This window comes from Gopherus flavomarginatus, chromosome 13, assembly GCF_025201925.1.
Source record: "Gopherus flavomarginatus isolate rGopFla2 chromosome 13, rGopFla2.mat.asm, whole genome shotgun sequence".
Classification (NCBI taxonomy): domain Eukaryota; kingdom Metazoa; phylum Chordata; order Testudines; family Testudinidae; genus Gopherus; species Gopherus flavomarginatus.
In genome coordinates this window covers 28,910,724-28,926,193 of record NC_066629.1, presented here as the reverse complement: position 1 = coordinate 28,926,193, position 15,470 = coordinate 28,910,724, and the positions used below count along the sequence as shown (strand labels likewise).

The window sequence follows — 15,470 nt, the reverse complement described above, 5'->3', positions numbered from 1 at the left end:
GCACAGAGAGTGGCAGTATAAAAGAGGCTCAGACCTTGACACATGACCCTTACCAAGGGCAGAAGGGAGCTGCAAGTCTGGCATCTGTCCACTGGCATATCTGTGGCCAACATTAGGCCACTGGCATAGGATACAAATGCCCAGGGCATTCTCTGAGTCATGCTGGAGAGGGGCAGAGTTTACAGGTGGTACTGACTGGAATTGGCAGCTGAATGGTAGAAACAGCTGTACTCATTGATCTAAGGCCTGGAGCTACCCCAACAATTTAATGGGGATGTTACATTCACAGCTCTCAGTCTGTTGCAGAGGCAGCTTAGAGTCAACGCTAATACTTGTTTGGGGAGACCACAGGCCGTGCAGATTCTGATCACTCAAACTCCTTGTTCGATGCACGCATGCCCCAGATATCCTGAGGCTGCTTCCTCAGCACACTACTGCTGAAGGGAAATCCAATCCACCCAAGCTGCTGCCATTTGGAAAAGATACTTGAGAAGCTGAGTGGGTGCAGAGGTGGACCTTAGGGAACCATAGTCTTGAACCCTGCTGGGGGCCTCAGCTGCCCTGGAGTCAGTAGGAGATAGATAGGTGGCACTTTGCATTTCTGCAACCCAGAGTCCAGCCCCCTAAAATTCTCTCCCCATCTTGCTCAGCCCAGCCCTCTAAGTGCTTGTGGTTCCAACTAGCACTTGGATCTCCCCTGCATGAAACCTCAATGGCAAATGCAAGGGATGCTCGTTCATCCTAGTCACAATTTTTTTTTTCACAGTACCTGATGCTACTCTTATCAAAGTTGCAGGGAAAACTTCCTCTAACTATCCTAGGAGCAGGCCCAAAAGCACTCTGAGCGTATGGTGTGCATGACCAACACAGTCCACCCCTAGTCAATCTTGTAATGGTACCCCCCCAACTCCATTGCAGAGAGAGGGTGAGGCTCGGAGGCAGAGGGAAGGAGCCTTAGGCTCCTGATCCAGAAACAAGTGCAATATAGAAAGAGCCCATTGCAGAGTGTATTCCTGGTGAAACTACCTTTTGTGCAGGGAGGTCAGAGACTGATGGATTGACCAAGAGTCTGCATTGCCAGTTAAAAACAAGCGAGCATGCAAACTGCTACAACTAGGCTGGGGACTCAACTGGTCAGGCGAGGTCACACCACCCCACAAAAGAAAAGAATGAGAGGCAGAGACAAGTGCACTGAGACAAACCTCTCTGTGGAAGAGAATGGGGAGAATATCTGCTAGTTGCTAGAAGAAAATAAAGACAAATGCAATTAGAACAGTTCTGTAACCTTGCTCCCATTGGAGCATCTGTTGCAGAGACTGAAACTCTCTCCCCATGTTAATTATGCACCCTAGGAAGCATTCAGCAAATCAGTTGGCTCTGTTAGGGCAGGGAAAGCATTCTGGTAGGCAAAAGTGTTAGCATTTGAACCTTCTACCTCTTAAGTGAATGGCTTAAGTGCAGGACTGAGTGGTATTCCAATAGAGGAAGGAGGGCCCCTTACTCTTTCTTCCCTATTGAAGCTGGTCCATCTTCATTAAATAACTCAACAGTAGGGCTGTCAAGCGATTAAAATAAATGGTATTCTATTGTTTAACTTTTTAAAAATATTTTTGGATGCTTAGTACATTTTCAAGTATATTAATTTTAATTACAACACAGTGTACAGTGCTCACTTTATTTTTGATTACAAGTATTTACACTGTAAAAAACAAAAACATTGTATTTTTCAGTTCTCCTAAGAAATGTAGTGCAATCTCTATCATGAAAGCTGAACTTACAAATATAGAATTTATGTAAAAATAACAAAACAAAACACCTGCATTAAAAATAAAACAATGTAAAACTTTAGAGCCTACAAGTCCACTCAGTCCTACTTCTTGGTCAGCCAATCACTCAGACAAACAAGCTTAGTTACAATTTGCAGGAGATAATGCTGCCTGTTTACAATGTCACCTGAAAGTGAGAACAGGCATTTGTATGACACTGTTGTAGCTGGTGTTGTGAGAGATTTACGTGCCAGATGCAGCAAAGATTCGTATGTCCCTTCATGCTTCAACCACCATTCCAGAGGACATGTTTCCATGCTAATGATGGGTTCTGCCTGATAACAATCCAAAGTAGTGCGGACTGAGGTAGTTCATTTTCATCCTCTGAGTCAGGTGCCACTAGCAGAAGGTTGATTTTCTTTTTTGGTGGTTTGGGTTCTGTAGTTTCTGCATCAGAGCATTGCTCTTTTCAGACTTCTAAAAGCATAGTCCACACCTTGTCCCTTTCAGATTTTGGATGGCACTTAATCCTGGGTTGAGTGCTGTAGCTGTTTTTAGAAATCTCATGTCGGTACCTTTTTGTGTTTTATCAAATCTGCTGTAGATGTGTTCTTAAATTGAACATATGCTGAGCGAGACTGCTATAAAATATATGCAGAATGCAGGTAAAACAGAGCAGGAAACATACAATTCTCCCCCCAAGGAGTACAGTCACAAATTTAATAAATGCATTTTTTTTTTAACGAGCATCATCAGCATAGAAGCATGTCCTCTGGAATGGTGGCCGAAGCATGAACGGGTGTACGAATGTTTAGCCCATCTAGTATGTAAATACCTTGCAGCAACGGCTACAAAAGTGCCATTCAAATGAATGCCTGTTCTCACTTTCAGGTGACATTGTATATAAGAAACAGGCAGCACTATCTCCTGTCAATGTAAACGAACTTGTTTGTCTTAGCGATTGGATAAATAAGAAGCAGGACTGAGTAGACTTGTAGGCTCTAAAGTTTTACACTGTTTTGTTTTTGAGTGCACTTATGTAACCAAAAAAAATTTGCATTTGTAAATTACACTTTCACAATAAAGAGATTGCACTACAGTATTTGTATGAAGTGAATTGAAAAATACAATTTTTAAAAATATTTTTACAGTACATATTTGTAATAAAAAATAAATATAAAGTGAGCACTGTGCACTTTGTATTCTGTGTTGTAATTGAAATCAATACTGAAAATGCAGAAACATCCAAAAATATTTAATAAATTTAAATTCTATTGTTTTAAGTGTAATTAATGGCAATCTTTTTAATCACAATTTTTTTGAGTTAATCACGAGTTAACTACAATTAATTGACAACTCTACTCAACAGTAATTGGGCTAGAACCTACATTGAATCCTGCTGTACTCCAGTGGTTTGGGGTACTTCCCCCAGCAGGGGGGTGAATTGCTGGTTCAAATCCCTTTTGTGCTGGTTGAGATGGGATTTGAAGCAGGCTCCCTTACCTCTCAAGTGAAGGGCTTAAGTGCCAGCCTGGGAGGTATTCTGACATAGGGTTCTCTCAGTCTTTTCTATTGATGGTGGTCCACTTTAACTACATAATAAATGGGCCAAAGTCTGCCTCCGTGGCTCTTGATGGTAGGAGGGTTAGAGCACTTCTCTAGGATGTGAGTGATCGGTCTCAGTGGAGGAGGTCTGGTGCCTGAGGTGCAGGCCCTTGTAAATTGACAGTGGACTATATAGAGCAGCTCTTGCTGGTTTAATTAATGAGTAATGGTGGCCATACAAAAGACCCAAATCACTCTTTTGTCCCCAGAGACTAGCCACCCAGGCTGTGACAGAGGTCACTCCCCTTCTCTGCTGAGGGGTGTGAATTGGGGTCTCCCACCTTTCAGGAGAGTCAGAGGTAGGCAAGCCCTGTTTAAATCCCCTCCCTGTCCCAAAGTGACAGTGGCCTCCTGAGAAAGGGAGGGGGTTCAGACATGGATGTTCTACCCCAAAGGGCAATTGCTGAGGAGGCAGGAAATCCCTGAGCAAACTCCTGCTGAACATTTGAACCAGACTCTCCAACAACCCAAGCTAGTACCCTAACCACTGGACTGAAGAGTGACTCTGGCTTTTGTCCTGTCCAGAAGAATAGTTAAATCAAGTGGAACAACTTCAAGAATCAGGAAGCCCATGAGCACTACATACACCAGTGACCAGAGCCCACATCTGGGCTAGTGGAGAGCTCTCTTCAAACTGCTTCTCCACAGACCAGTGAAGGACTTGAACCAGCAGCTCCTACACACCAGGCACAGAGGTTAACCACCAGACTATAGAGGGAGTCTGTCCCAAAGAATAGTTAAGCCAAGTAGAACAGCTTCAAGAGGCAAGCATGAGGGAGGTCTCCCACATTCCTGTGGCCCATAGCTTGGAGTACTCACCTGGGCAGTCAAGATCTTCCTTCATATCCCTTCTCCTAACCAGGCAGAGGGGGATATTGAAGCAGGGTCCACCCCCCTTAACAGATGAGCACCGTAACCACTGGATAAAGGGGTATCAGATCCATGCTAGGCCTCACCTTTGGAATGCACTCTAGGAGGAACCCCTTCAGTGTGTCAGACTCAGTCTCCTGCTAGGGTAAGCCACACAGTTTCACCCCTTCCTTAGGCTGAACCTGTGGGCCTGCAGGACTCGTCTCACCCCGTGAGCTCTGTTCAGTGAGTTCACCCAAGGCAGATCCCTGCCAGAGACTCATCAGCTTCTCAGGGATGAACGTACCTCGCCAAGCATTTGCACTGACACTTCCATAGTGTTCGAACAGTTGGCTTGATTAGTCACCAGGAATCTGCATAGGCAGCCCTGAAGGCAGTACAGAGACCTGAAGCACAGCTCATTCTGGTAAGCCCCAAGCCTAGGCAGGCTATAGTGAACTCCTGGGTTCAAACTCTGTCTCCCTCTGTTTGTTTGACTTTCTTCCTTGGGCTCTAGGTGAGAGCCCCAACCTCCTTCCACCAGCCAGTTCTTATCGCCACTTCCCCAGTCTTGTCTTCTCCAGCTAGGGAAATGCTGTTCAGGCTTCCCAAAGAGAAGCAGGGACATCCATTTTCCTCTGGGTTGTTGCCATAGCAGTTCCTTGCCACCATGCTCTCCTCAGACATGGCTTTGCTGTCTTCTGTGCTCATCCCTGCCGACTTCCCTTGCTCTCTGCAATGAGGCTGAGATCAGAAACTGTAGGTGTGCTGTTTGTAGATGGCAGAATGGAATGGCCCTTGGGCTTCAAGATCTCATCCAAGGCACATCCCCATGGAGTGACCTGCATGGAACTCAATGCAGTGGCCTCAGAAGAATGAAGACCTGGAGCCAGCCCTGTGGGATTTCAGAGTCTGAGTGTTTCACAGCAATGCAAGGGCCAAAGTCCTGATGGTTTTCCCTCAGGCTTGGATTTGATTCTTCTGTGACCCCAGCCTTGAGCATCTGAACCCTGCTCCACTATACTAAGGGTCTGAAAAGTCATTCATTTCATGCAGAAAGCTGTCAAAGTCAGCCAGACACTCCCACCGCAGCCATAGGCAGCCCCAGGGAAGACAGTGCTGAAAAGAGTTCCCCACACGATGCCAGCCTGGAATTACAGCTCAGTGCAAAGTAAAGAGATGTTCCCCTGTTGCAGCATATGGGATGCTCCAACTCTGGCAAAGGCCAACAAGATTTTTCAGGAGGCTCAGGGCCTAGTTACATGCCTGCTCCTGGAGTCAGACTGCCTTCCCTTCAACCCAACAGCGGTGGCAGCTTCTTCACATTCAAGGGGTCACTGGTGGTTCCACAGTCCTGTGCTTGCAGCAGGCTGCATTATCTTCAGATAGAATTATGCTGGCTGTTGCTACTGCCCCCCTGTGACATGTGCTCCCAGATACTTCTAGATCCATTTTCCTCATTTCCCCATAGCAGACTCCAGCTGAAATTTCTCCTTTGGTGCCATATGAAGGCTGCAGGAATTCAGAGGTGTACACTGGTCGCTATTTTCCCACACTTGTTACTAATTTTAAAGCCAGCCAACAAAACTATAATGTGTGGGCTTAACGAAGGGCACAGTGCAGCCCTGCTTCACCACCCTGCCACTAGCAGCTTTCACAACCTTGGTTTTAAAGTGAGAAATTTCTCCCTTTGTGTGAAAGTCAGGTATTAAAAACACACTGAGTTTGGCCCTTGGGCCCAGGACTAGCAGCCTGAGGGTTCTGCTGTTAGTACCAACACTAGCACTAGAGCACTCCTGGCAGTAAAGGGTTAAAGGGACTCCGTTATGAAAGCAGGGTTAGTGCTTGGCACAGCAGAGCCCGAGGGCGGGATACATACATTTGCTAGGCTGAGGTTGAAAAATCCTTTCTGGATAGGAAGGAGGAGGGGGGAAAAGAGAGAGAAATAGACAAAGAGCTCAGCCTGCCCTGGATTCAGATACTTTTACGCTTGCCCAGCTGTCTATGCAGTAGGATTTGTAACGACAGGCCTGTGCGTGCAGAGGTCTCCAGTCCGTATTATTGCTCTGGGGAAAGCTGCAGGAAACGAGGTCCTAGAAGTAGTTCGGCCTGTTGCCCACTCACTCCTGGAGGGCCAAGACTCTGCAACGTCCAGGGACATCCTAGCAGCCCAAGTGCTAGCATCATACTGTCTGTCAGACATTTAACTGCCCCCACCCCCCCACATGCTAGATTGGTCTCTCTCAGCAGACAGACAGGGGTGCTTGCTAGAGTTCCCCCTGCAGATATGAGGGAGATGGCTCAGACTAAACTAGAGGATTCAGCGCATGGTGCTGGGCAAGCTGCCCTAGCACAGGCCTCCATGTGCTGGGAGATAACACCCCTTCCCAGCCATGTCCAGACCCCATGCCAACTGAACCTCTGGCAGACTCACCCACCTCTGGGTGGAGAGAGCAGCAGTGACCTGGACAGTGGGCAGCACTAAGTCCATTTCTGGCCTCTGGGCCACTGGCCGCAACCTGATTTGGACTCCAGGAAGCTTTGGCATTAACCCACCCCACCCATCCCTGGGGGTGGGGGAGAGGCTCGTAGCACAGGCTCTGCAACTGTCCTGTTGGCCCAGAGCGGCACATCTTCTGGTGCCAAGGGCCTGGGCCCTGCTGGTTACAATGGGGTGAGTCGGGGGTTTGTGGGACATCTGTGGCTCCCAGGGGCCCACGACACATCACACTCCTGTGACTTATCACTGGGGTGGGCATTGTGATGCAAATGGGCTTCATCATGGAGCCCTGCTGCCCCAGAATGTCGATTCTTGCGCCCCAGTGCTGCAAGGCAGTGCTTGCACCATTGCACTTTAGAGAACCCCCCCTGCCCTCAGACAGCATTAACCAGTCAGCCCATCCCCTTCCCCAGCCCACACCAGGGGCAGGGCCAGGCCTCACCTTAGCAGCACTGCGGAGATGGTCATAATAAACCTCCTCTATGGCTTGGAAATAGATCACTCCCTTGAGCTTCGTCTCATGTTTATCTGCATGAGAGAGAAACGCAAGGCACTGTAAGCACCAGGCTTCACAGAGAAGGAGGCAGCAAGACAAGAGGGTGGAGGCTGGCTCCCAGCTGGAACTGAGCCAGACACCACATGGGTTAGCTAGAGCCAGCCACAGCAGGAGAGAGAGTCCTGAGAGACCCTGTCAGTGATATGAATGTGATGAGACCTTCTGAGGGTTAAAGGGTCAAATACACCACTGGTGGCGGTTGGGTGGGGTGGGGTATTTGCAGAGATTGGGGGGCAGTCGGGCAGCAGTGGGGTGCTCTTACCAACATAGTAGGAGACTGTGCGTTTCATACGGTCGAAGACAAACCAACGCTTCTTCCAGGATTTAATCTTGCCGCCCATCTTGACCAAATAGCCCTTGCACATCTTCTCCGTCAGGATGACATGATAGCAGGTGTCCACATTGTGGCCTGAGGACTCTATATGTGTCTTCAAGTCGAAATCCTCCTTGCGGATGGGGAGATATCTGGTCAGGGGCCGAGCCTGGAGAAGCAACGCAGCCTGGTCAGTGCCACCCCAATGGCAGTCGCCGCCCTTGAGAGTAAAGGAAGTGGGAGAGTTGAGCACTTAGGCCCCATGGCACTCCTAGCATCCAAGATGCTGCCACCAGCTGTGTCACCCTCGTCTCAAAAGGGGACAAGAGGCCCTGACCTTGTCCCTACCCCTCAGCACCAGATGCTCCAACATCAGACCCAAGAGAACTGCATGACAGGTAGCACCTTCCATGCATGTGAATGCTTGGTCTATGGCTGAAATGGCACCATGCAGCCTCCTTAACACCAGAGACAGATGAAAAAAGGACAGCCCACTCATCCCCTGCTCCACATCCCTCCCCTCACCTGGGAGAAGTGCTTTTCTCGCATCTTGACCTCCTTTTCAATCAGCTTCTGCCGATGAGCCGTCTCATCCTGCAGCCTCCGCTCCAGCTGCTCCCGCCGCCTGCGCTCGTCCTCCAGGGCCTGTCGCCGCAGCTCCATCTCCCGCTCCTGCCAAGTAAAGGACATGGCAAGATCCCCTCTCTGCCCTGCCTATTGCATGCCCAGCACTAGCTGCCAGAGGCATTACTCATGATGCAGGACTTGTGGGTGTGACAGTGGATCGCTGGCAGCCCTGGAGACTGGATCCCCTCTCCCTGAAGGCTTCCGTGTCCCCATAAACAAGAGGGTGAGAATGCTCTGAGTGTAGCTCCCTAGCATTGGCATACAGTCCCCACTCACCCGTGACTCCATCAGGCGAGATTTCTCTGCATGGGCCTCTTTCAGCATCTTCTCCATCTCCTCAATCTTCACTGCTTCCACTCCACTGGCACTGCAAGACACAGCTGATACCATAACAGCCTGCAATCCTCGCTTGGGTCAGAAGCCTGGCTGCTCCACACAGGTGGAGAGTGTCTCCTTACAGGAAAGGATGGCAGTTAGGAATCCCACGCTCACTCACCCCTGGGCACTAGTTAGGCAGCAGGGCCAAGCAAACTCCCAGAGCTCAGAACCAAGGCTAGTGAGCCAGACCTCAGTGAGGGGATGATTTTTCACAGAAAAGGCTCTCAGAGATTAACTGGCAGTGGCATCTACTCTGTGGATGAGGTGTACGTTTTTGTCCTGAGCTATCACGAGTCCTTCTGCACTTGGACACTGCACCCCCATCTCTGTCTCAGCCACAGTAGGGGCGCATAAACACATTTTGGGAACACATCCCCCACTCAGGGAGACAGCCACCTGACATCCAGGGAGATCTGCATGAGTGTGTTATGGTGGTGCCTGAAGGAAGACAACTCCTGCTCCAAAGGGCTTACACTAATCCAGAGAATATATAGGCCCTGGAACAGCTAATGGAAATTATCCTTTTGCTCGAGAGGGAGGGGCATGGATCTGGGGTACCGAACACTGTGGGTCCAAGCCATGGTGCCAACCATGGGTTTTATTGGGGTCTGTTTGCAGTCAGGGATTCATTGTAGAGGGTGACTTGGGGGAATCAAACAGGGCCACATCGCCTCCTCTGCCCCAACCCAATGCCTCTCATACATCTAGAGCTGCCTCTAAATACTGAGTCTGCCGCAGGATCACCTCACACCACCAATCAATCATCACAGACACTGACAGAATTAACATGAACAAGCTCTATGGGCTTGTTTTTCTGCCAACACCCTGCTGCAGAGCAGCCACAGAGCCAGGATGGACCCCCAGACAGAATTCATGATTTTACTGATGCCTGAGCTCTGGATTCCTTCCCGAAGAGCATACGCAAGCCAGGAAATTCCCAGTTTGCATGGCTGCTGTGCACAGCCCAGCACAGTAGCTTCCCCGTGAGTCAGGCTCTCATGTTGGGCAGAGCAAGGGGAGCCAGCCTCAAGCTTCACCACGCTCATCCAGCCCCCCAACAATCAGCACGGGGAGGGGGGGAAGTTATTGCCCACTGATTCTGAGATGAGTTTGGGGAGTCTCAGAGCAGGGGAGTGGGGCTGGGGTGTGTGTGTGGGATGGATGATGGAAGGTGGCTGCAATGAAGTTGTCAGAAATGCTTACAAATGGCTTATCTGTCAACCCAGTGAAACTCTGTAGGCCCCTGCACTTATTAACTAGCCCTCCCTCCCCCTGCCCTGACTGACCAGGCTCCTGCCCCAGCACTTAGGATATGTTTACACTTGAGCTGCATGTGTGTGTGTGTGTGTGGGGGTGATTCTCAGCTCGAGTAGATGCGCCTGTACTAGCTCTCATCTAGCAATTTTGCTAAAAACAGTGTTTCCACAGAAGTGTGAGCTGTGGTAGGTGCTAGCTGCCCAGAGTAAATGCCCATCAGAGACCTTAGGTTCATTGAGCCCCACCCAGTTCACCTCATGTAGAGGCCACTGGACACGCTTTGCTCATTACCAACCTGGCAGCCCTGTGGTGAAAGGCTTTCAGTCCCAAGCCAGCCGGCTGCCCCCTTAAGCCAGGCCAGGCATCTGGAACGTGCTGACGTCTCTCCTGAACAGGGCAGTTTCTCTTCACATCGCCTGTTGTCAGGACAGGGACCAGCCCGTGTGCATCCCTCCCCTCCGCAGGCTGCCCAGAGTGCAGGCGCCCGGATTACCTGGACATGTTATCAGGCGAGCAGGCTGAGTTGCCACCAGTGGAGATACTGGTTTCCATGCTGTCTGAGCTCTCCAGGCTGAGTGTGTCATAGGCGTGGTCCATGTCCTCGGCCCGGTGCCCGATGCCAGGGGGAGGATGATGATGGAGAATGGAGTGATGCATGAGCGGAGGGTAGGAAGAAGGGGGATAGTGAGGCTGCCCGTGCAGGGCTTCCCACTGGGACTGCGCCTCAGCAGCTGCTTTCTGCTTCAGCTCCGCCAGGCGCCGCTTCTGCTCCTCAATCACCTGCTGCCCTGTACCCCAAGGGAAGAAGAACAGAGGGCAGATCACCAGGGGTAAGAAGGGGGCCTGACTGGCTATTGTAGCTATGGCCTGGGCACTGGCAGGCAGCCTTCACTTTGTGCCCAGCACCGTGACTGCCTGGGGCTCATGGCTCACACAGGACTTCTGCCATCTCTGGCCAGGAAGGCACGAGTCTGAACTGCCCAGTGCAGCCAGCTGTCATGGACTAAGTCCGCATTGCACGTGATTGGAAATACAAGCATGTGGCCATCTGTCTAAGTGTCCATGTCTACGTCCACACCTATCAGAGCATTAATGACGGTGAGCAGAGAATCTCCTATGACATCCATCCAAGTGTGAGAATATGCACCCTGCTAAGCACCGTGCGTGCCCATTGGTTTCCCAGTGCAAATATGCCCCCATCTCCTCATGTCTACCTGTTCAGCTGAAGGGGAAGCACCACACTCAGTCTTCAGAGAACTCCCTGACCCATGACTCAAACCCCTTTATAGCCCCCTTCCTGCGGCAGCCCCATGCAGCACTGTGGGAATGTAGAGTAAGTGGGATAAATGTGGATTTGAACTGCAACAGTGACAGAATCTGAAGGCAAAAGGAACTCCCTACTGTGCATGTGAGGAGCCAGGGATAAGCCTGGTCTCTGGGCAGGATGCACATTGCGACCATGCAGCAGCCACAGAAAAGTCGCTCACCCTGAGGAGTTGGAGACACTGCCACCACTGTGCAGCTGCAGCAGCCCTGTTGCATGGCGACTACCAAGCTCTATTTCCCATCTGGGAGCTGGTGGCAAGACAGGAATAAGGCAGGTCTGACCACGGGCCACCGATGGCACATCCCACTCCCATACTGTGGTCTTGGATCACTTGGTGGATGCACTGGAAGCTCCCAGTGTGTCTCCTAAAGGGGCTCCTCATCTTTTCTGGACCCATTTAGATGTTACCCCACTCCTCCCTCCTGCCAAAAATGCACATAGCCAGATCCAGTCTTCAAGGTTCCCAGCTTGCATGGACCATCCCAGCTGGGCCTCTACCTTCCCCTGGCCTCAGACACTCAGCAGAGGCAGCAAGGGGAGGGTGCATGCATCAGTCTGGGAGGGCTGGGCAAAGCATTCATAGACCAGGCAGCCTGATACCAGATTTGCCAAATCCATACAACCGCTTGCATGCTCAGTGGGGCTTTGGGAGGTGCAGCAGGGAGAGAGGGGCATGCAGGGAGAAGGACCAGGCAGCAGGTTCCTGAAGGCGCTCCAGCTTTTGGCGCTTTGCGTGGCAGGCACAGGCAGTGAAAGGCGCAAACAGCTGCTGTCACTGGAGCTGCTGCTGTGGAGGAAGAGGAGGCAGACAGGGTACTGCAGAGCTCATTTGACCAAAGTAGGAAAGGTGTTGGCTGACATGGCCTATGGGGGAGAAAATTGCTAAGGGCTTCCCTCCAGGCTGTGCTCTCTGATGCAGGGGAAACCTGGGCTGGTCAACAACAAGCCACCTGCCTCAGTCAGCACCAACCCCTAATGCCAGGGGAAAATAAGCAGGTTCCCAAGTGCAAGCTGGAGATACCCTCTTAAGGATGCAGCTGGGGATGCTCTTGCGGGAAGATGTCCTGGAAGCATCTGGCCAGTTTATCTGGCGCTGCAAGCAGATGGACTCACAGACACACTGACACCTTGGGGTTGGGTCTGTGCCTCCTCCCCACCATTGGCAGATGGCATCAGGTGTCTTCCTGAACCACACAGCCATGCTGCTGCCTAAGGGGCCAATTCAGGAGTCCTAGCCTTTCCAAGTCTCTACCTGACACACTGCCTGGCTGCAAGGGCTCTCCTGGGAATGCAATAGCTGGAGATGCACCGTATGGAGCCAGGGGTGAGGGGACAGAGGGGAAAAGCAAGAGACCATGAAAGCCACAGTATCCGTGTCAGAGCCAAACCAAATCTGGCAGGCTCCTGGCTTCTTCCTCACCTGCGCAATGGCTCTGGGCATTGCCTGTTCCCCGTGGCTGCTGCTGGGAAGGGTGCCTTTGCACAGGGTTAGCTGAGGTTTTAGTCTCATCTACACTGTTATATTAGCCATGCTGCAGGAAGTGGCAGCCTGGCACAGTTACTGTTGGCAGATGGGACCTGCCACATTTCATTGTGTTGCAGGACCATGCTATTGTCTTGCCAATGAACAGATCTCAAGGATCAGAGGGATCACAACCGAGTCACAAGATGAAATCTGTTGGGAGCACTGCTGGGCTAGCAGCAGGATGCCCAACATGGCTGGGTCTACCACTGATGGGAGTTCTTTCTCTGAGAATCCTGTCAAACTGCTAAAGGCCTAGCTGGGCTCTCCGGCAAGACAGCCTTGTGCACATGGGTCACAGCAACTGCTAGCAACAGCCATGCTGGAGCATGACCAGGGCGCAGCATGGACAGAGCCTGGGAATTGCCAGCTGAGCTGAGCGCTTAGGGCTAGACAGGCCAATGCTGCTCGTGCAGCAAAGCAGCATGTGACAACTCAGTGATGACATCCCTCCACCCATCCGTGAGAGTCCTGACCTCTCCCCCTTCCCATGATCCTTGTGGTCTACTCCAGCTGACTTGACCACTCATATTAAAGTCATCAGATTGTCAAAAGGCCTGATGTGGAGCCTTACTCCTTCATTTTCTCTTCCCCATTAGTAGAGACCATCTCATGCTGGGCATGTTTATGGCTGCAGGGGCCAAGCATCAGCTAAGATATCTTGACTCCTGGGAAATGGGTTCAAATCCCAGCTGGACCCAGCTTTCTGAAGATGGACCCAGCTACTGCTCCAGACTCCAAAGCCAGTGGCATAGGCAGCAGCCTGACACACCCCTTGGAGTGAGAGGGGCTTATAGCAACCTAGATGATTCTGTTTCAACTGTGGCCCCCAGGTGTTCTCATCCCCCTCCTCCCCTGACAAACTGATCCCCCAGCACCTGGGAAGCAGGTGCAGTACATGAGGGGAAACCATAGGCTCAGCTCAGCCTGAGTTGCAGAAGCTTGGGCATCTTTCCCCAGTGGATTTGGATTCCCCCAGCCTGGGCTGGGTACTTGCTGGGAGCGAGAGATCCAGGACCATTCTCACAAAGAGACAATTTCTCTTAAGCCAACTCTCCCTCCACAGGGAGATCAGTGGGAACCCTCCCTCTCCCTCCTCCTCTCGATTGTGAGTGCCACCAGAGCCTCCTGGGTTTGACACACAGCCAGACTGGATCATGGTCTGGGCCTGCATCGTTCAGGAGGGCAGAGTAGTAAAAGCTTCAGGCAAAGAGGCTCTTCTGTTGCCAGCTCAGAAAGTGGGTGTTTCTTCTTCTCCTCCTCCTCCTGCATGAGAAAGGCCCTCGGAGTTCCCCAGGTGGGATGTCTAGTGAACCGCGGCCAGCAGAAACACACAATGAGCAGAGATAGTGGTGCAGGACACAGGGCACAAGCAAGGGCAGTACCATCCTGGGAGGGGCAGAGCAACCCCAGCTCCCACAAACTACTCAGCACAGTTAGGAGCATCCCAGTAGGAGCACCTCCTCTCTCATTCCCTGGGCAGGTTGAATCCCAACCCCTGTGGGATGCCCTTGGAGCAGGTACTTACCCTTCTGCTGCAGGGCCAGCTGGCGTTTGGTCTCGATGTCCTGCAGTGTGGCTGCCAGGTTCCGTGGCAGGCTACCTGTGCCATTCTGTGGGTGCAGGGGACCCTAGGGATGTGAAAAGACAAGGATGAAGAAGCCCCCGTGGGTTGTGCCCCCGTGCAATCCCCAGTCCCTGGCTTATGGGCTCAAACTGCAGTAAAGGACCTTAGTTATAAACAGGCTGGCTGATGGAGATATTAACAGATCCACCTGCTGTACTGCTGCGAAAGGGCATCAAGTCAGGGTTCCAGGCTGTCTCTCCCAACTATCTTCCTGCAGCCTCAAAGCCCAGGACCCCCAAAGTCAGTGGATTGGAACAAGCCCCGCCTTTGGGGAATGAGTGCCGATGCTGGTACTGCAGCCCCCTGAGCACATACCTTTGGGGAAGAGCTGCGTCCCAGCATGGCCACGCTGAGCTGCGGGGATGATGCAGACCCGCTCTTTGTGCGTGGGAGGGTGCTGCTGGTGTCACTGTCCATCTTAGCACGATAGACCTGGACACAAACACAGACATGACTAAAAAGGGCAGATGAAAGGCACAGCACAGGACCCTGTGGACTGGCTGAGGCTTAGGAAGAATTGATGGTTACCAGAGCCATCAGTACCCGTAACAGAGATTCATGGCATTTGAACCACTTCAGCCCTGAAAGAGGCAAAGAGAGGGGAAAGGAGCCCGAATAGCAACAGGAGGATGAAATGAGATTCTGATCTGATGGCAGCCTGGATCTACCTGAAAGATCTGCATCTTTTCAACATATAAGACATGTGCAGACAGCAGCTGCCTGAGGGCCCAGCTTGCTAACAGCAGTAGAGTTAACGCTAATCTCTGTTACGTCCCTCCTTCAGCCCCAGTCCCTCAGCACAGGCTCCTTCCCTACAAGATATTCCCTGATGGCTTTGCTCCATCTTGTTTGAATGTGCCTCATGCTGGCCAGCTGCTGCACAGGGTACAAAATACCCAGGGCCCAGGAACGTGCCCTCTCTGAGCAAACACCTGCCCTTCTGAAAACCAACTCCCACTGTCAAAGTGAGGAGAAACCCTGTCACAGTGAGATTGTGTTTCATTCAAGCTGCAGTGTCTATGACTCACACCTGCTTTCAAAGGCTGAGACAGCCAAGTGAGAGCAAACTGGCCTCTAGGTTGCCTTACACTCTATTCCAATAGCAGAGCCTTTACCCCTGGTGAGGAGACAAGTGTCCCAACC

General features: G+C 51.4%; 1 protein-coding gene across 11 annotated transcripts in view; it reads right to left on the bottom strand.

Moving 5' to 3' along the window:
- The window catches only part of PHLDB1 (pleckstrin homology like domain family B member 1), a 105,860-nt gene that overhangs the window by 2,610 nt on the left and 87,780 nt on the right, over positions 1-15,470 (bottom strand). For 7 of the 11 annotated variants that reach the window (XM_050922074.1, XM_050922078.1, XM_050922077.1 and 4 more), the window contains 9 exons: positions 14,643-14,759; positions 14,229-14,331; positions 10,345-10,639; positions 8,493-8,583; positions 8,115-8,261; positions 7,539-7,758; positions 7,163-7,248; positions 6,100-6,129; positions 1,203-1,241 (listed from right to left, as the gene is read on the bottom strand). In XM_050922074.1, the coding sequence (XP_050778031.1) occupies positions 1,203-1,241; positions 6,100-6,129; positions 7,163-7,248; positions 7,539-7,758; positions 8,115-8,261; positions 8,493-8,583; positions 10,345-10,639; positions 14,229-14,331; positions 14,643-14,759 (1,128 nt within the window). The remainder of the gene's footprint in view (positions 1-1,202; positions 1,242-6,099; positions 6,130-7,162; positions 7,249-7,538; positions 7,759-8,114; positions 8,262-8,492; positions 8,584-10,344; positions 10,640-14,228; positions 14,332-14,642; positions 14,760-15,470) is intronic. The other 4 variants (XM_050922075.1, XM_050922080.1, XM_050922085.1 and 1 more) reach the window with 1 other exon arrangement.